The 21,211-nt window shown below is 43.0% G+C and overlaps 1 protein-coding gene across 2 annotated transcripts; it reads left to right on the plus strand.

The window, feature by feature from the left end:
- Nucleotides 1–1,587: 1,587 nt before the first annotated feature.
- Nucleotides 1,588–20,690, plus strand: LOC308425312 (ADP-ribosylation factor 2). Of its 2 annotated transcripts, none has more exons than XM_080922534.1 (5): nucleotides 1,588–1,679; nucleotides 3,660–3,826; nucleotides 8,877–8,987; nucleotides 16,945–17,069; nucleotides 18,875–20,690. In XM_080922534.1, the coding sequence occupies exons 2-5, from the start codon at nucleotides 3,679–3,681 to the stop codon at nucleotides 19,034–19,036; spliced, it is 546 nt and encodes a 181-aa protein (XP_080778660.1). In that variant the 5' UTR covers nucleotides 1,588–1,679; nucleotides 3,660–3,678; the 3' UTR covers nucleotides 19,037–20,690. The 2 variants fall into 2 exon arrangements, with proteins under 2 accessions (XP_080778660.1, XP_080778661.1); XM_080922535.1 differs by lacking the exon at nucleotides 18,875–20,690 and adding an exon at nucleotides 17,208–17,343.
- Nucleotides 20,691–21,211: the final 521 nt, after the last annotated feature.

Raw genomic sequence — 21,211 nt, forward strand, 5'->3', positions numbered from 1 at the left:
CAAAATAAACCTTTTTTCTTTCTAAGTCAATTATCTCAGGTACTCTGTTGTAGTACTGGAAAGCAGACTAACATATATATATATATGTTATATATATATATGCATATATATATATATATATATATATATATATATGCATCTGTCTCAGGTACTCTGTTGTAGTATTGGAAAGCAGACTAACACACACACACATGGTGTGCGTGTGTGTGTGATGTGTGTGTGCATCAGATCTCCTGGAGCTGGAGCTACAGGCGGCCATTGAGCCACCTAACATAGGTTTTAGGAAGCAAACTTGAGTACTCTGCAAGGTTAGGAACTGCTCTAAACCTTGAAACCATCTCTCAGTCTCCCTCCATCCACTCAGTTTTTTAAGGATAACTTTTAGAGTACTTTTAGGTCCACAGCAAAACTGACAGGATGATGTATAAGATCTCCCATGTTCTCCTCCCCTTTCTAACATCCCCAGATACCACCATCCTACATATGTTCTTACTGATCAACCTACATTGGCACCGCATAAGCAAGCAATGGAAAATGAATCTTGGTTTGTGTACTTCCTGGGCTTGGATACGGCACTACTCATCAGTATTACCATACAGAATACTTTTGCTTTTCTAAAAGTGCACTAGGCTCCGCTCATTCATTCACTCTCCCCTACTAAATCTTTGAAACCCTTAGTGTTTTTATTTACAAGTATATGGTGAGACTCTTCTGATTGGCTTCTATCTTTTATTTATGTTCAATTAAGTTTGCTTCATGCTTTCAATAGTTTGTTCCTTTTTAGCACTGAATAAAGCCGATATACTAGGTTCTGCTTTCTGTGCTAGGGGAGTATCTGTTCTCTGGTCTATCAGTGGTGCTATACTTCTGAGCTCTACCTTTAACACGGATTACTTCAGTTACACAAAACTGACAGGTTTTGGTAACCATTTTAACTAAACAAGTTGGCATTATTTAGAGTACCGAGTAACTTAAGGTCTTTCTCAAGAAACGGGCACTGGGTCTTTGAAAGACTGCTAAGGTGCTGGTGATTATATTTCTCCTTACTGTTGAAAGTCTGTATACAAGAACAGCGGCAGGAAATCTTCTTTACGCCTAATTTTGATGTTAGAATTTGGGTATTTCTGACCAGGAACTCTGCTCACAAACTAGTTTCTACTTTTAGCTCAACCGCAGCAAATTTCCTTAAATATCTCTGTGAACCTGGCCCCTCCTACATACCAGCGTTGGGTTGGTCAGAATGCTCCCGGGGTTAGTTCAATCCTTGAAAAGTCCCAGAGTTGATTGGCAGGGCAAATAGAAAATCTCTTTGCTTTTCTGATTGGACGCTTGTAGCCTCGGGTGGGGCATGTGGGCGCGTCTCGCCCAAATGCGGTGAGCTCCCATTGGAAGATGAAGCCGGCATTTCCAGAGCTTGGTGCCGTCGCCTAGGTCGCGGGGGGCGGACCTACTCCCGCTCAGCCGTATTGTTCTTTCTATTGGTCAGATTTCTTGTCATTCAAGTAACTTCGAGGACATTGGCGCAAGAGTTACCAGGAGCCGGCGGGTGATTGGTTGGTTACTGTCTCCGCCCCCAGCCAGTCGCCATTTTATTGAGGCGAACCGAATTCCTCCAAGGCGGCCGCGGCGGAGTAGCGGTTTCGTTAGAGGCTTTGTGAAGGTGTTCACCGCAGAGACAAGTGAGTCGCGGGCTGCAGGGGAGGGACCCGATTCGTTTCCAGCGTTTCAGCGGGCAGGACACGGGAGAGCCGTGGCGGCGGCGGCGGCGGCCTGCGGGAAGGGGCTGGGTCCGCTGGATTCCCCGCCTCTGTCGGGCCGGACAGCGTAGAGCTGGTTGACGTTCGGAGGGCTCTGCGGCGTAGCAGTCCCGCTGTCCCGAGGGAGCGGCCTGGCGTCCCAGGCCGACAGAATCCCTCACGGCCCCAGATTCTCCGCGTGCGTGCTCGGCCCTGCGCGCGCTCACCTTGGCTACTGCTGTCGCTCGTGCCCTTGAGGTCTCACTATCATTGTCACTCATGATTTTCCTCCGCGGACGTTTGGAAAAGGGCTCTGGGTTTGAAGGATCTTACTCTAGAGGGTCTCCCAGCCCACCATGGGGCCTAGGAGCTCGGGCATCGAAGCGGGGAAACGAACGAAGGAAAGCAAGCGGGGAAATAGTGAATGTACAGTGCGGTGACAAGGGGAATCTGGCATTCTGCCTCCAGGGGCCTGGAAGCAGGAGGTTCCTCCCTTTCCTCTTAATGAATGGTCCTTTGAGTTTCCTGGTCTAGGACACTTCAACCCCCACCATCAGAAACATAAAAGGAATCTAGTACTGGACGACTTTTAGACCATGACAACTGATGAGGAAAGTAGTCATTCTTTGATCATTTGGCTCTCATGTGTGTACAAGAGAAATGTCTTACCGTTTCTCTCTGGTAGCGGTATGTACTTGGCCATAGTTCATGATATTAAACTGCTGTAGGAACTGTTGATTTTCAAAGGTGGGACTTCTGGAATCGGCCACCCTCTCCTCTGAGTCACTAGAATCTGAATGAATGGCTGTCTTTTACACACACACACACACACACACACACACACACACACTCACTCACTCACTCACTCACTCTCCTTGGTGAACAACTTGAAAAGGAAAACCATAGTTAGTTTCTGGAACACGTATATATTGTGGGATTTTGTTTGTTTTATTTTGCGGAGGCTTTAGTCCCAGCCCCAGAGTGCCTCCCCCAACAGTAGTTGTCGATCAAAGAGCGTACAGGGTGTTCAAATAGTTCTGCTTTTAAGTCTGAAACATCATGTCATTCAAATAGGCTGATCTGTTAAAACAAAGACCATCATGAACTTTCTGCAAAAACTCATCTGACTTCATTGCTTTGTTATATAACCTGCCAGGTATTTTGTTGAAAAAAATAAAACAATTGATGTTTAAGCTGTAGAAGTCAACAGAATAAATTCCTTCTAGGGAGTAATGACTGTGAAGGGGCCCAGGGGGATCTGAGATCTGGTCTGCCAATTACCTTTTGGTTGATTTTGACAGACCTCTGTGGTTAACCATATTTGTATTGGTACATAGATTTTTAACAAGATGGTCATCCCCATTGGATGCTGGATGCTAAAGTATTCCTTCAATTCTGCACACTTTGTCTGTCTTAGAATTCCCTAACAGTTGATACCCTCAGCTCTGAAACTTCCTTGTTCTTCTCTGGGTTTTGCTATCGTCTGCCAGCTAAGGACAACTAACTACAGTTTCCTAGGGATATCCATGTTTTACTCATCTTAAGGATTTTGCTTTGTTTTATGGGGAACAGGGTGTCTGCTTCATAAATTTTCCATTCAGGTAGGCTAGGATAAAGTGCAGTTATATGGCATGCTATTTCTTCCATGTTTAAGGTGACTACAGGCTGCCACCATAGCATGGCATTGAAGCTGTGCTTCCCACATCTCGCTTGGATGCTGCAGTGGAAAATACTGTTTTCTGGCAGAGCATCAGAGGATGGCTTAGTGGCGTCTCCTCTTGAAAACAAGACATACTCTTCCTTATGGGCCAAGCTGTACTTAACTTTTACTAGGAACCATCACTAATTGTGCCATGTGTTTTATATGTGTTGCTTTTATATATGTATCAATGAAGAATAACGTTCAACTTGCTCTTTGTTCAGGTTACAGAATTCGGCAACAATGGGGAATGTTTTTGAAAAGCTGTTTAAAAGCCTGTTTGGGAAAAAGGAAATGCGGATTCTCATGGTGGGCTTAGATGCAGCTGGCAAAACGACGATCTTGTACAAACTGAAGCTGGGAGAGATTGTGACAACCATCCCTACCATAGGTACACCCATGACTGTGGCCTTTCTAGTTCATAGTTTAGCATGTTATACTTCGATGTGTTACGTTTTCAAAGTTTTCATTTGTGCGTGTATGTGTCATATGTGTATGCATGCCCATACATTTTCTCTATCTCTGTCCACCTTCCTTTTGGTACAGAGCCTCTTCACTGAATCCTGAGCCTGACATTTTGACAAGGCTGTCTGTCTGTCTGTCCAGCTTGAGGATCTTCTGAGCCCCACCTGCTTCCTGCAGCACTGGTTACAGACGTGTCATCAGGCCTGTCTTCTGCATGGGTGCTGGGGATCTGAACTCAGGCCCTCACGCTTGACTGGCAAGCACTTTGCCCTCTGAATCATTCCTCCAGCTCCTGATGTGCTTCTTATATTGAATATTTGTTTTTTTTTTTAAACTTTGATAACTTCAAGAACATAAACTTTTGAAGCCCCCAAATGAAGTTCTATAAGTTGCTGTTGGTTTTTTTTTTTTTTTTTTTTTTTTTTTATTTGAGACAAGGTCATGTAATATTACCAGGCGGACTTTAAACTTGTTACACTCCTGACTCTTGACCTCCTGAGTGAACCACTGTGCCCAACAATAAGTATTTCTAAGTGCTTCTTAACATCCCTGGCAAGTTCCTCAGCATACAGAAGATTTATGAACAAAATTAGGTTAAGCAAATTTAGTTCTATTTGCTGAACAGAGGGGAAAAGTTCATAAAGTTGAGATGGTAAGGAAGCTCTACCTTCTACCCTTTCTGTTGGAGTGGAACCTAATACAAGCCTTAGGTGGGAAGAAGCACTGCCTTTCTTAACCTTCATTCTGCCTGACTTCCCTTGGGAGCATCTCTCTGAGCCAGGTGTGCTCCTAGTGGGTAATGGTAGACTCTGTGTTCTTTTCACTGTGGCTCAAGACAAGTACTTGAGATGGTACCCAACTGAAGGAGTCCAGCAATCTATCCTCACTGTGAACCAGTGCTAGGTTTTATGGGCTTTTAAAGAGATTTGTAGAAACAGTTTTGACAGAACTTAATCTTTGCCTTGTTGACCTATCTATAAAACCAAACTCCAGGCTGTTGTCTGCCTTTGGGCACTGTCTGAGTTCTGGAGTGGCTGAGATTTGTCAACTTTTAACTTTGGCACTAGCTTCAGAGGTTGCAACACTTGAAGAAAGTTGTAAATTAATAGAAATGTTCACATACACAAATTAAAATGTTTTAGCCCAAAATGAAAATAATTTTCCCCATATATAAAAACAATATATAGGCTGGCAAACAGCTTAGCAGGTAAAGGTTCTTGGTGCCAGGCTTGACCATCTGAGTTTGATTCTTGGGACTCCACAATGTTGCCCTCTGGCCTCCACATGTGCCACATTGCATATGCATGCCCATACACATACACACACAAATAAAACAGAATTGCATGCTTCTATACATTTTATATGCAAAATATACAAGTTTTGAATGTTCTTTTAAATTGAAAATTTTTGATGGATGTATTTATAAAATAGTGCTGTTTCTCAGTTTGCTACTGCAATAGTGTGTGTGCTCACTTTTGGTTGGTTTTCTCTGGAATCTTCTCTGTCTTCTCCCTTTACCCAGTGAATGCCACCAGCCTATTCTTTGGGATCTCAATTTAAGCATTATTTCTCAGAGGCTCCTTTTCTTTTTTCTTGCTCTAAGTTTCCATAGTAACTTGAATCCTTAATAACACTTGGAAACATTTGTAGTTTATCGATTGTTCACTGTCTTCTTCCCAACCGAGTAAATAAGGAACCACGTGTGTCTTGTTCACTATCCCCAGCATCTGGCTAAATGCCTGGTCATGTTAGGTGTCTAATAAATCTTTGGTGAATGAATAGCATACTGATGTGATAGTTTGTTGAACTAATGTCCTCCAGTGAATCATGCTTCTCAATATCTTTGCCCTTACACCCCTTCCTTCGTGGTGTTGAACTTGGCCATGTGATTTGTTTGCTTTGGCTTGTGAAAGCTGCCACCATTAGTTAAGGAAGCCAGTGTTCCTGAAGGATAAAAGACCACTTCACCTGGCCTGCTGGCTTTCTAGGTAAATGCAGCTAAAGAGGAGGTGGAAGACACCGAGAGAAGAGATACACCTGAGACTTAACCCTTAGTCGAGGCTAAAAGAATGAGCTGGCCTTCACTGGATTAAAAGGGACAGCATCAGGACATCATCTAATTATAATAAGTGGTTTAGTATTCCATTATATGGCTGTGTTTTAAAGTAATATTCATTGATATATGCATTAGAGAGTGTCAGGCCTGAGTACAGCCTTGGGTTTTATTCTTCAGTCATTATCTACACACACACACACACACACACACACACACACACACAGAGTATGCACTGTTTTAAAGACAGAATCTCTCACTGGCATGGAATTGACCTGATCAGGTAAGGCTGGCTGGGATCCTCCTGTTTCTGCCTCTCCAGTTCTAGAATTACAAATCCTCTACCACGCCATCTGCCTCCCACCCTCGGTTTTGGATTGGATTTAGGCCTCATGGTTGCAAGGCAGTCACTTTGCTTCCCAAGCTATTTCTCTACAGCTCCCATTTTTGTTTGTTTTGGTTTCCCCCTTTTAAGACACAGTCTTACTGTGTAATCCTGTGTAACTTTAAATAGGTAATTTTAAACTGGCAGCCATCCTCCTGCTTCACCCTCTCAAGTGCTAAAATTTCAGGCTTATAGATACCTTACAAGGTTGTTTGTTTTTGTAAATGATGTCAAAGTAAGTATCTTTTGCTTTTAAAAAACATTTTTATTTTGTTTTTATGTGTATGGGTATTTATATTTGTATATCTCTTGTGTACCTGGCACTTTTTGAGTAAGAAGAGGGTATCATGTCTACTGGAACTGGAATTACAGACGGTTGTGAGCTGCCCAGTGGTTGCTGGGAATGAAACCCAGGCCCTTTGGAAGAGCAACAGTGCTCTAATCACTGAGCCGTCTCTCCAGCCCTGTCTTAGGTTTTTGCAAACATGGACTTTTTTATTTCCTTTCAGTAATCTGCAGGAGAGGGCTTCCTATGAGAGGTGAATATTTAGAATGTTACACAGGCTGCCAGACTATTCTCCAAAACTGTTGTGCCACCACAGTGAAGAGTGAAAATCTGCCATCTGTAGGGAGAGAACCCTGACTTCTATTAGGATGTTATTTATTATAGGTAGATAAGTTAACATGCCTTTCTTTGCTCATTTCTGAGTTGTTTTTTTATTTTTGGTGTTGAGTTGTTTTTTTTGTTGTGATGTTTGTCTCTTAACAATTTGAAGAAGAGCACCTTAGGTCATGGACAACTCTTGTCAAGTGCTTATTTTCCAGTTGACAAATTAGTCTTTTAACCTTCTGTTTGTTTGGTTTTTTTTCCTATAACACAAGGGAATTTTAATTAGATAACAAAATTAATTGTTTTCCTTCTGAGTTTTTTTTTTTATTTGTTAGTATTTTAGATAATTCTTTTTGAGAACACAAAACTATTTGTTAATATTTTCTTCTACTAACTTTACAAGGCTTACGTTTTTTATTAAAAAAATTAGTAACTAGAGAGATGGCTCAGCATTTAAGAGCACGTATTAGGTTTGCATAAGATCCAGGTTCAAGTTCCCAGCACCTACATGATAGCTTATAACCATCTATAATGGGATCTCATTCTGTCTTCTGTTCTCCCTGGGTACCAGATGTAAATATGGTGTATATATGTGTGTGTGTGTGTGTGTGTGTGTGTGTGTGTGTGTGTGTGTGTATGTGTATGTATGTATGTGTATGCAGGCAAAATATTCATACACATAAAATAAAAATAACTCAATTTTTTTTGAGGAATACATACTTGACCATTGCCTGATAGCATTTACTGAATAGCTTTCCCATGGTAATGTAAAATGCCTTATTGTATCCTGAGTTGTCACTCAGAGGTAACTTTCTGCACCATTTCCTGCTATGCTCACTTGAACTTTATTCAGGCATTATTAGAATTTATTACTCGTCTTTAGAAATTTCCTTGACTTTAGAAGAGCAAATAGAAGGTCATAGAGGGTAAAGATGTGGATTTAAGAGGGATACATAGGGGTTCTACCCAAGCTGCCCTTAAACTCTTTGGGTAGCTGAGGATACCCCTGAATCTTGATCTGCCTTCCTCTGTCTGGAGTGCTAGGATTACAGGCATCTGCTACCACATCTAGTGTAGATTTGTTTTTTGAGATGTGAAATGTGAAATGCACAGGCTTGTTGAGGACAGGTTGAATGGAGATGTCTCACAGATATTAGCGATTGTTTGTTAGGGTTTTACTGTTGTGAACAGATACCATGACCAAGGCAAGTCTTATAAGGACAACATTTAATTGGGGCTGGCTTACAGGTTCAAATATTTAGTCTAGTATCATCAAAATGGGAACATGGCAGAATCCAGACAGGCATGGTGCAGGAAGCGCTGAGAGTTCTACATCTTTATCTGAAGGCTGCTAACAGTATACCAACTTCCAGGTAGCTAGGACTAGGGTATTAAAGCCCACACCCACAGTGACACACCTACTCCAACAAGCCAGACCCTCTAATAGTGCCACTCCCTGGGCTGAGCATATACAAACTATCGAGTTGATGTAGGCAAGTCTTCAGACAGTCTGGGTAGGCTGAATCTAGTGTACAGGTGGAGGAAATTGTCATTACATACTACTAGACATTCTCCAGTGTTCTAAAATGGAAGGTGAGCAATGTGGGGAAGAAGTAAGAAGATTCTTATACTGTGTGATGGGAAGTGGAAATCACTTGCATGGACGGCTTTTCTTTGTTCACTAGAACCCAGAAGTTTTCTGTTAGAGAAAGCAGAGCTGGGAGGTTGGTGATTAGATGAGTGTTTGGGGAGGATGATCAGAGCCAGGGTTTGAGAGTCCAGGACGGTGAATGACAAGCTATGAGCTTTCTCTATCTTCTATAACTCTGGTTTATAAATTAAAAGTACTATTCAATGTTAAGTGAAGTTACTTTGAATTGTTGAACCAGTGAAAATTATAAGGAAGTGTTTCTATCTTCCCTTCTTAGGTTTCAATGTGGAGACCGTAGAATATAAAAACATCAGCTTCACAGTCTGGGATGTTGGTGGTCAGGACAAAATCAGACCTTTGTGGCGACATTACTTCCAGAACACTCAAGGTAAAGATTGGAGGTGTGCATACTGAATGTGTCTAAAGATGGGGACTTGGGATGCCTGCTGGTGCCATTAGGGTGCCATTAGGGTAGCCAGCTGTTCCTGTATATACTGGGAAGTTGTCTTTGTGAAATAGCTACTTGACATGTTCCAGAAAAAAAGGACTTGGGTTTTAATTCCTTTTCTTGAAGATAGGTTAAAAAATAATTAGCCTAATGGAGTTCATCATTCAGTCGAGGGAGGAATGTTTGCTCTTAGATAAAGTGCCAGCTTTTGAAGAATTTAAATTTAGTCAGCTCCTTTAAATCTGCTGAGAATTTCTAAAAATCACATCCATAGGGAAAGGGACAAATAGGGGTGGCTGGAACCCCAACTCCTGTCATCTTGTGTGGCCACAATGCTTTCCTTCTGGCCCTCTTGCTCCAGGTGTTGATGAGCAAGCATGGACACCCACTCAGGTCTAGGAAGTGGCTCTAAGCCACTGTTCTCCAGGACTTTATTTTCAGTAAATGATGCCTTACTGGGTCTTGACAGTCAAAACATACTGTTCACATGGTTCTCACACTCTGATTCCTATGTAGAATCTTTACCATATGACACCTATGGATTACTCATTTTAGATTCTACTTAGAATATATTCACTTCTGATGATTCTGAAGCTGTTGGAGTTTTTGTAGGATGTGTTAATAGTGAAGACTTAGCATTTATCAGTCTTGAGGACAGATCCCCAGTTAATTGCCCTTTTATATCTCAGCAGTGTTGTTTTAGCTGTTACACTTGACACATTAATTCTATTTGTAGTTATTTTCTTAACTTGTAGATTTTAGAATATCTTTTCTCAAAATAGGGTGGTTTCAAAAACAGGACCTCATATGTAGCCCAGGATGGCCTGGAATTTCAAGCATAGTTAGCCTCTACTTTCCAGTCCTCCTGTCTTTGCCTCCAGGTGTTTGCATTACATTATTACATGTGTCACCACACCCAACTTTTTGTAGTGCTTCGGATTGAGCCTACTTTATGCTAGGCAAGTATCTGTAAACAGACCTGTACATGCGTCAAGTCCTAAATGCTTTTTAAGTAGGAAATTAAAGATACACAAAGGGAGAGGCGACTCTGATGAGCCCACTGTACCCATCACTCTGTCTCTTTAACACTTCCCATCCCAGATGTGCTGCCTTTGTCTCACGAGTTCCTTCAGTGTTTATTTTTAACTGATGAGGTCTCTTACTATTTTTTAAAAACACATTCTCCATGTAATTATATCGCTTCCAAGAGTAACAATTCTCTGTAGATTAAACTGTCCTGGAACTCACAGAGATCCTACTACTTCTGTCTCTCAAGTGCTGTGATTAGAGGTAAGTGCTGCTATATCTGGCTTTATTCTGCTGAATAATACTGTCATTTGGAACTATCACAGCAGAGTCTCATGTAGCCCAAGCTGCCCCTAACTCCATGTGGCCAAGGCTGGCCTTGAACTTGTGATCAGATGTGTACCATGCATGGTTTTTGTTTTCTGGGTTTTTTTGTTTTTTTTTTTTTTTTTTTTTGGAGTCTGACTATGCTGTCCATACTGGTCTCTTTCCAACTCCTAGACTCAGGTGGTCTTCCAAAGTGTTGTGATGCCAGGTATACTGCACCAGGCCTGGCTTGTTCACGTATGATGGACACTTGGGTTGCTTCCACCTTTGCTGCTGTGAATGAACAATGCTGCTCTGACCATTCTACAGGCACTGGAGATCTTCCTGCTCTGTCTCCAGAGGCTAGAATTCAGGAGTGCACACTGGGTCCAGCAGATCTCATAGTTCAATTATTTTGATTTATCTATGAGCAGAATGACTGGGTGAAAGGGTTTTCTGTTGTTTGTTGTTTTGTACTTGTATTCAATTTTGTGTGTGTGTGTGTGTGTGTGTGTGTGAGTGTGTGTCCCCTTTTGGGGCTGGAGATATGACTCAGTGGTTAAGAGCACTGACTGCTCTTCCAGAGTTTCGGAGTTAATTCCCAGCAACCACATGACGGCTCATATGTAATGGGATTCCAAAGCCCTCTTCTGGTGTGTCTGAAGACAGAGACAGTGTATTAACATACATAAAATAAATAAATCTTAAAAAACAAAATAAAACAACCCCTCCTCTTTTTATACTGACATGCACTTGTTGTATGTAGTCCAGGCTCACTTAAAACTCAGTATCTTCTGGATCTTCCCACTGCACCCACCCTACCTGAATTAGCCAATTTTGTCCTGTTTTGTTTCTGCTACAGGATTAAACCATGGCCTCAAGCATGCTAGGTAAGCACCCCATCAAAGAGCCCCTAGACATATAGAAACTACTTTTAAGTTTACAGGCCATTGGTATTAAATACATTCACAATGATGTTCACCCATAACTGTTGCCTATCTTCAAAAGCTATCTCTTCTTGTACAACTGAAATCCAGCACCCATTAAACAGGGACTGTCTCCTACCTTGAGCTCCTGGCAGCCACTGAGTTTTCATACTTTGATGCCAGTGTGCTCAGATGGTGTCAGCCTAACTTCCCTAGATGAATATCCCTATTGACCTTTTACCACATGATTCTAGTGTACATCAAAGGATTAAGGCACCACAGAATGGTGGTTTCTTTAAATTGTGTTAAATGTGAGAGAGGGCCATGCCTAATCCAAGCTGGCCTGCAACACTATTGTTTCTTTCTTGTGTGTTAAGGGTTGAACCCAGAGCCTTATGCATGCTAAGCCAGCAAGCACATTGAGTGACCTCCCCACTATCACCAAGCCCCTTCTTATTCTTTCTCTAGTTGTCTGCTGAAATCTTTTAAATGAGGAATTTCCTGAAATACATTTTATACAAAAAAGCCAGGCAAAGTATTTCAGTCTTCATTTTTAGAAAAACCATATCACTTCTGTGGTGATGTGTAGATTTTTACATTGTGATTTAGTGTATTGCAAATAGGATACATTTTAAAAACAGATTTATTTATTTTACATATATGAGCACACTGTCACTCTCTTCAGACACACCAGAAGAGGGCATCAGATGCCATTACAGATGGTTGTGAGCCACCATGTGGTTGCTGGGAATTGAACCCAGGTCCTCTGGAAGAACAACCAGTGTTCTTAACCACTGAGCCACCTCTCCAGCCCGAGGATTCATTTCTAGATGCTCACTAGAGTATATTTGTCTTGGACTGGTATTTGGCAGCTTGACCACTTTGCACCTTTTTATCTGCAATAAACTAGGAAAGCTGGGTTGAACAACAGCAGCTAAGAAACCTTGGGAAAGTTAAGTTATTTCTTCTGCCCCCATTTCGTCATCTTAAAACGAGGATAAAGCCTATTTCCCAAATCCTTGACTGAAAGGAGATTAATTTTGTAAAGTGCTCAGTTGTGTGACCGAGGCAGAAGCACTCAGACCTCCAGACAGGCATTATTCTCTGGTCACATTTCTTCTTTTCCACCCTATTCAGTTTAAGCATCAAGCTGAGGTGCATTTTGTTTTCAGTCTGCTATTTGTAACAAGCCTAATTTATAGAATTTTAGTGACTGTTGCTTTGATGGCAGGAAGCATCTGTGTTCTGGGACTGAGGGATGGTAGTTTGGGCTCTTTTAGAACTAGCGAGTGGGAGCTGTGTGAGCAGTAGACTGCCACTCTCTGGCTGGGCCAGTGTCTCGTCTGCAAGGAGTCTGCCAACTTCCCAAAGGTCAGACTGTCTTTTAATTTAATTTTTTTCATCAGTCTGTTGAGTATGACAGACCTTAATGAATGCTTGTGATTCTCCAATAAAGCATCAAAAGCTGGGCCCAGTGCTACAGACCTGAAGTACAAGGGATGCAAAGGGAGAGTCACGTTCAGGGTCTGCCTGGGCTGCTGAGTAAATTCAACACCAGCCTTGTCAACTCTGTGAGATGTTTCAAAACAAAAAATAAAAAATTTAAAAACTCTGAGGATGTAGCTCAGAGCTTGGGGCTAGAATGCTTTGCCTGTGTGCTGGGGGTCCTAGTCTCTCCCGGCCGGTGTTGCCTCACTGTAAGACTAGAATTTAGACTGTCTGATTTCCTAACTGATAACTGTACAGTACATAAAATGGCTCTTTGGCTCTGACATGGATTTTTCTCTTTGAATTGTGGGTTCATTTTTTGGTGCGGAGGATGGCAGTTTGAAACAGGGTCTTTCTGTGTAGCTCTGGCTGTCATGGAACTCAATCTGTAGACCAGGTTGGCCTTGAACTCAGCAATATACCTGCCTCTGCCTCTCAAGTGCTAGGACTAAAGAGTGTGCTACCACCATTCCTTTCATTATTGAATGGCAGTTTATCTGTATCAAAAGAAAAGAGAAAGGGATACAAAGAAAAAAGTTTTATTCCTCAGTTTACCTCCCACATACAACCACATTTATTTCTTGTTTACACATACTTTTTTCTACAAGTGTAGCTAATATGATAAATATAATTACATATAATATAGTACATATACATATGTATAATATAATACATTACATACATAATATATAAGATTAATATAATACATATTATAAAATAATATAATACACATATTCCCCTTACTGTTTTACTTTTGTTGCAGGGTGAGAGTCAAGGCTGAGATCAAACCTAGAACCTTTCATATATACGCTAGGCAAGTGTTCTTCTACAGGGTCTTGTTTTATAGGTCAGGCTTGCCTGGAATCATGGTCCTCCAACTATATATGGCTCCTCTACAAATTCTTTATGTGCCCTTTCTCTTTTAAGTGTAGTCATTCTGATGGTAGTTTCTTAGATAAGGACCTATATTAAAAGTAGGACCTACTACAAAGTTTAATTTAATTTTTTCCCCAAGATAGGGTTTTTCTGTGTAGCCCTGGCTGTCCTGTACTCACTTTGTAGACTAGGCTGGCCTTGAACTAACAAAAATCCACCTGTTTCTGCCTCATGAGCTCTGAGATTAAAGCATATGTCACCACACCCAGCTTCTATTTTAATTTACTTTTATATTTTTAAGATTTATTATTTTTATTATATGTGCATTGGTGTTTTTACTGTATGTATGTCTGTGTGAGGGTGTCAGATCTTTTGGAACTGGAGTTACAGACAGTTGTGAGCTGCCATGTGGATACTGGGAATTGAACCCAGGTCCTATGGAAGAGCAGCCAGTAATCTTCATCACTGAGCCATCTCTCCAGCCCCCTATTTTATTTTTAAGGAAAAGGTGTTTTATGTAAAATACTCTATTTTAAAGTACCTATTTTGGCTCTTGATTTCAGAGGACTCCCATGAGCACTTGGGCCTCATTCATATGAACAGCATCACATTGAAGGGAGTATGCAGTAAGAACATAAAGTTTTACTTGTGTTAGGAGTAGCAAAGTGAGAACAGTCATTTGTGCTTGGTGGGTTTTGCATTGGCAGCTAAGGCTCTGCTTGAATTTCTACATCAGTTGGGGTACTTGGTCAGAATTGGGAGTCTAGAACTTTGGGTATCATACCAAACCTGTGCAGGTAGGGGCTTGAGTGTCCCCTTTTTAATCTGATGTGATATATCAGATACAGCTTTGACTCACATGAAAAGCCTAAGCATGTCAAAAGCCTTGAGAGCTCTTGTCTGCTGGGTAGACTGCCTAGAGGGCCTGGACACACAGAGGCATGGGCAGGAAGCCAGGCCCAGTTTCTCCCTTGGACAGTTGTGAAATCTCTGTCATGTGACCCTACTTCCTTCTCTCTACCAGAGCCTCTCCTCCTGCAGTCTCCCCATGAAAAGTACCCTGAGCTGGGCACAAACACCTCTAGCAGTGTTCTCTTGGCAGCTCACTTTATCTTTAGTCCCTCTCCTCTCTCCTGTGGACTTCCTGTGGTGTTTTTCTGCTTGTCTTCTGTCTCCTCATTGAGTTCTCCAAGGCACCTTGACCCAGTCGATGGCCCTTCTGCGAGAGTGACCAGTCTCTATTTCCCCAGTTGAATTACTTGACTTGGCTTCTGCTACCTGCCAGTTCTTTGAGACCTCCAGGGTGCCTGTGACTTAACAGTGTTAGGGTCCAGGGGCTGGAGAGATAGCTCAGTAGTCCAGGGGTCCTGATCTCAATTTCCCACAACCACATGGTGACTCACAACCATCTGTAATGTGATCTGATGCCCTTTTCTGGTGTGTTTAAAGACAGCTACAGTGTACTCACATACATTTAAAAAAAAAGAAAAAGAGTGTTAGGGTCCAGCACTGTAATATTCCCACCATGATGTCGAGAAGAATCTGCTTGTTTTCACTCACATCCCAAAAACAGAGTAGCTGTCACTACTGGTAGTTCAATCTAGGACTCAGTAAGTTCTTTGGACAGCTGGGTCACATTTTTTGTCTCAGAGGCCTTGCTTTTAATCTAAACATCAGCATGTTGCTGTTAATGTCACGTGGAATACTGATTGAGTCTCTGCTCACCCTACAGATTCCTCCTGCCTTACTGCTTCCTCCAGCAGAATGGCAGGTCTGTTCAGGTTTTAGCCCTTCCTTTAGGTGTAATGTGGTGCCTCTTTCAGCCTGCCCTGACTTCCTCACCTCCTGGGCTTTCTCTGCTGATCCAGTGGGAGCTGCAAGACTGACACCCACTGCCCTGAGCTGGGCTGCCTGCACAGTCTAGAATCTTACTTTGATTATTTAAGGACACAATTTTATGATGACTTCTGTCATCAGCTATTGCAGGATTGAGGTCCCCTAGCCACCCTTACTTCCTGTTGGGTGGTTATAATTTGGTTTACTAGTTTGTGGAGGTGACTCACAGGACTCAGGACAGACTATACCTGAGACTGCAGTTTTATTGCAGCAGAAGCACACACATGGCAGCAGTGAACAGGAGAGACCCTGAGGTACCTGCCAGCCACGGCTTCTGTTGTTCACTGCCCCAGAACTCAAGGAGCAGCCCTGTTCTGATAGCACATGGCTGTGAGATAGTAAACGGTGCTGTCCCAGGGAAGCTCATGTGAGCTCCTTAGAGCATTGTTCTTATTGGGACTTCATTACAGAGGCACATGGAGTGTGCCATGCAGTCAAACCCCAGCCTCCCTCCTTCCCCAGAGGCAGTCTTAGTATAACCTAGCAGGTGGGCTTCCCATAATCAAAGACTTTTCTGTCATTGAAAGTTCTGTCAACAAAAGAACAACAGTCTTTACTGTGGGTGTTCATAGATTCTCTTGACATTCTCACAAATGTGACCTACAATGTTGAGGGGTTTTATAACTTTCAGGTGCCTTGGGTATGTATGGAAGGAGAAAGAAACAAATTCCCTTTTTGTCTCATGGGGGACAAACAGCTTTCATATGACTTGGAATGTTCAGTAGCATCCAAAAATGTTTATCTGGGAGCTGCCAACTTGACTACTCATTTCTGTGTTGACTGTTCTTCCTTCAGGCCTTCCTCCCTTAAGCCCTGACCTGCATTCTGGGACACTTCTAAGACAACAAGCATACCCTCTCCTAGCTTTCAGCTCACTCTCTGTTTTAGGGACCATCCTTAAAGACTGCCATTGGATATATCATGTTCTTCTAAAATTCTCTTCCCCTCTGAGATGGAAATTTAGTGACTAATTACTAACTCTTAACTTTTCTTAGTTCCTTCTGGTTAATCTGGTGAAGGGCTGCAATCCTTCTGAACAAGATAGTAAGATGAATGTACAATAAGCTTCCTAGCTTTGGAGATTATATAGATTTTCTAAAAAGAAGAAAAGAAATGGGGAAAAAAAGGAAAATCAGAAATGGAAAAAAAAAGAAAAGAAAAGGAGACAGAGTATCATAATGTATTAATAGCTCAGCCTGACTTTGAACTTGTAGGTGATACTTCTGCCTCAGCTTCCAGAGTTTTGGGATTACAAGCCTGCACCACTTTCTTGTTGCCAGCCTCCCTCGAAGCCTCACTGTGAGGGAGCAGCTATGTGGATATGTAAACAGCTGCTCTCTCTAGGTCATGCTGCTAACATGCTTGGGATTTCTTCTCAGGTCTGATTTTCGTGGTTGACAGTAATGACAGAGAGCGCGTCAACGAGGCCCGGGAAGAACTGACCAGAATGCTAGCAGAAGACGAGCTCAGAGATGCAGTCTTACTGGTGTTTGTAAACAAGCAGGTATGTTCTTGTTAGCCTTCTGAACAGAGACTGAAATTTACTGCCAGATGGCTCACTTAAATATATAGATACCTAAATTAGATGTCTGCCTCCTCCTCCTCAGTCCTAACCATAGCTTCTCCTCCATCTCCTTTTTAGAATGTCATATAGCCACTCCATAAATACTAATGGAGTGTCTGCTAAGTTCCAGGCTCTGCTGCAGGTATTGGGCTGCATTTGTGTTTGCTTTGTAGTGGGAGGAGAGGCCGTGAACTGAGACTGTTTAGTGTGTCTGTGGTAAGTGTTGTGGAGGAAGGCAGTGCAGAATGGCCGTGGGAAGTACTGGCCATGACGGACATCTGGGCAGGAGGGAGGGGAGTCAGGTTCAAGAAACAGAATGAGGGGGTGGACGCAGGGAAGATTGGATCCTTGTTGCTGGGGAGGAAGAAGCTTATCTAGAAAGGAAAAGCCATGAAATGTGGGGACAAGGCTGGTGCAGAACTTCCTAGCCTCTGGATCTCAGCTGCATCAAACCAAAGAGGAGCTGGAGCAGGCTCTGGAAGTGGCCTCTGTCCCCAGGGCTGTGCGGCCCCTTTCTCCATCCCCTCTGCATCTGAGATTGTTCTGTAATGACAGTGCTGCAGCCAGGTTTGTCACCTCAGAACTGACGAAGGCAGTTCTTGTCATTGCCTCTCTAGAAACATGACTTCCTGTGGTGGCTGGATAATGATAACACCTGTTAATCACTGCGTGGTTCTGATAGGATGGATACCAGGCAGTTTTACTGGGCAGAACATGCTTTAAGCAAGAAAACAGTGGCTTTGTTTTTAGTAATAAAAGCAGAACAAGGCAAAGTTTAGAATGTCAAATGAAACATGTCTCCTGTGTCCACATGAGCGTGTGAAGAGTCCTCCAGACTGTGTGACTGGGAGTAGGGCAGCTTTCTCACACTGATTTACACAGGCTGTCCAAAAACCAGTATTCCATTTAAAGAAAGCCAGTGTTACATTCTGAATGCTACCTTCCATTCCTTTAGCTTAGATTATCAGATACAAGTCAGATGTCTTGAATCCCTTTCCAGAGACAAGACTTTATATGCCTCTATAAGCAATGATATGATACAGACCTATTTAAATTCCAGGGATTAGGTGTGCATTGTTTTGTAGCTTATAGTCTTACTTGGCATCTATCTGACATTCTCTTATATCAGTACATCCATCTTCCCCCGATGCTAATATATTCTAGTTTAGTTTTTAGCTTACTGTGTACCCAGGTGTGGGTCGGAGAAAAGAGAAAGATTCCCACTTTATATCCTAGTTAAAAGAGACATGTTGTATAGTCAGTTACCACACATAGTAAATAGCTTTTATCAAATGGTCACACATAGGGATGCTATGATAAAAAGATGGAGTGGGACCGTTAGAAGAGGTCTCAAAGCCTGGCAGGTGACAGTGGTGACTTTGGCTCTTCTCTGGGAGAAGGGGCACTTTGGTGAGGCTTTGGTAGGAGGATGTGATCTGAAAATAGGCCTTAGGGGCAAGCACAGAAGCAGGGTGACCAGTGAAAAGGTTATTTCTGTCATCCAGCTGAGGGACTGTGGTGGGGTTAGATCAGGATGGTGGCAGAGAGACTGGTGAGAGGTGGTCAGAGTCAGAGTAAATTCTGATGGTAGGACCATTGGGATTTTCTGATGTGTAGGCTGAAGAGGAAAAAACTAGGATTTTGGACCTGAGCAACTGAAATAGGGATGGGGTATGTTTTAGAGAAAGATCCTGTTGTATTTAGTGAATACAGGTTGGTAAATTGTTTGCTTGTTTTTCTTTAAGGATCTTCCTAATGCTATGAATGCAGCAGAGATCACAGACAAGCTTGGCTTACATTCTCTTCGCCAGAGAAACTGGTACATCCAGGCTACCTGCGCGACCAGTGGAGATGGGCTTTACGAAGGCCTGGACTGGCTCTCCAACCAGCTCAAAAACCAGAAGTGATCAGAAGCAACCCATTCCCCATGCATTGTGGCAAAGCCAGCTGGCCTTTCCCGTGTGCATGTGAGCGTGTGAGGAGCCCATGGGGCTGTGTGGCTGGGAGTGGGGGCAGCTTTCTCACACCGTGCCTTATACACGCTATACGAAAACCAGTATTCCATTGTAAGAAAACCAGTGTTACATTTTGAATGCTACCTTCCATTTCACTAGCTTTGATGGTCATTTTTGCTGAGGCCTCCCCGGGTGTGATAGCCAGAGCATCTCTAGAAAAGAAGAGCTGGAGCCAGACAGGTCCCGTTGTCTCCATCCTGGGTCCGGCCTCTCCAGACAGGTCCCGTTGCCTCCATCCTGGGTCTGGCCTCTCCAGACAGGTCCCGTTGTCTCCATCCTGGGTCCGGCCTCTCCAGACACCCGGAATCCTGTTGGACATCAGTGTCCTTTTACAAAAAGAAAGGAAGGGTCTGTCATTCTTTCCACTGTGCCAAAGCTAGCAGCTCACTTGTAGTGCTTTAAAGCCGTCAAGAAGAAAAGATATGTTCTTGCCATAGGTGTGAAGAGGGTCAGAGGGAAGTACTGCCTCAAAGTTCTCTTACTTCAAACTGACACTTTTAGCTTGTTTTAGTCCAAGGAATCAGTGACCTTCTTCATTAGAGTATCAAGACTGTATGTAACACTAGAGAAGTTTCCAGCCTGTTTCATACTTGCCAAATGGAAACTGTGGGCTGCTGGCCCGACAGGAGGCCAGGGACTCTTCCCCCAAGCCTCGTGGTCCATAGTGGAGTGAAGGTTGGCGGGGGAGTGAAGTGAGGTGGGCTTGTGTTCTGGCATCATGTCTCAGGCCCCCGAGGCTGCTGCTCCCACTTCTCTGCTCTGTGCTGAGTGTTTTTCACATGAAGCAGACAGTTGCTCCTGGGTGGAGTTGTCACTGTGTCCCCGTTGTCCTGGTCTACTGTGGGCTTTTGGCTAGTATCTGTTTCAAGAATTGCACATCCATGAGTTCTGAGAATTTGTGAGAAAGTCCGGAGGTTACTTTAGGAGATAAAGTTCCTAGTGGCCCCTGATACTCCCTGGGTTGGTGCTAAACTTTGCTCCGAGGAGCATCTTTTGTTTAGACTGCTCTCTCGGCTCCCTCCTCAATGGCAGTGGCATCTGAAGAGTGGCTTGGATATGTGTGCTGTGTTGTCTGCAGGTAGTGATAGGAAGGCCCAGTGAGGAGCTGGCTTCAGCCCTAAGCCTGTCGGGCCACGCACCTCTGGGTCACATTTGTATCTAAGCCCTTTTACTGCTTAATGTTTTAAAACTCCTTTCAGAAAAAAAAATGATCCCTGCTACAGAAGGGGGAATGCAAACTGAACTTCAAATAAATCTTGTTCATTGATAACAAAGTTCTGCTAGGGAAAAAAAAATTTCATGCCATTTTAAATGTGGGCTGTGATGGTTTTCTTTTAAAAATATCTTGAATGTTCATTGCAATACTGGTGACTTAAGTCCAGATGTGATTTTTAACCTCAGATGAATTCCTGAGAAATGTTGAAATTGTACACCTCCCATTGGCTGGGAGCCTCTTGCCCTTTGTAATTATGCTTAGTGTGCCTGGCCTGGTGCTAGGCCGCAGTAAACATGTGCTGATTGGTTAGATAATAAAGAACTTACTTGGAAAGTAGGAGACATGGTCATGTACTCCTGGATGTCTGAGCTGGCTCAAGTCTCTTTCCCCTTATTTCTGACTTTCTTCTAAAACCTCAGGATATACACCCAGGACACACCAGGAAGTGCTCAACCCTCAGACCCCTGTCCACTTCCTTTCTGGCACTTCACATGACATCTCATGGGGCTTTGGAACTGAGATGTCAGTAAAGTACAAGTCAGAGTACTTCACTATGATCCTGAACAGAGACCTGGTCCTTGGAAGCCATTTTCAAATCTAGCTTGCCCTGTTCTCTAGCCACTCACGGTTAGCCTTGGTGTGTCTGAGACTGTCAACGTGAGAGAGTAGTACTGACCTCAGGGGTGAGGATTCATGCTGCATGCCTTTGAATGCCTTTACTGACCTCAGAGGTGAGGATTCATGCTGCATGCCTTTGAATGCCTTTACTGACCTCAGGGGGGTGAGGATTCATGCTACATGCCTTCGAATGTCTTGCTCTGCTCTTTTTCCATATGTCATGGTGTCCAACC

The sequence above is a fragment of the Micromys minutus genome, assembly GCF_963924665.1.
Source record: "Micromys minutus genome assembly, chromosome: 10".
NCBI classification, from domain to species: Eukaryota; Metazoa; Chordata; class Mammalia; order Rodentia; family Muridae; genus Micromys; species Micromys minutus.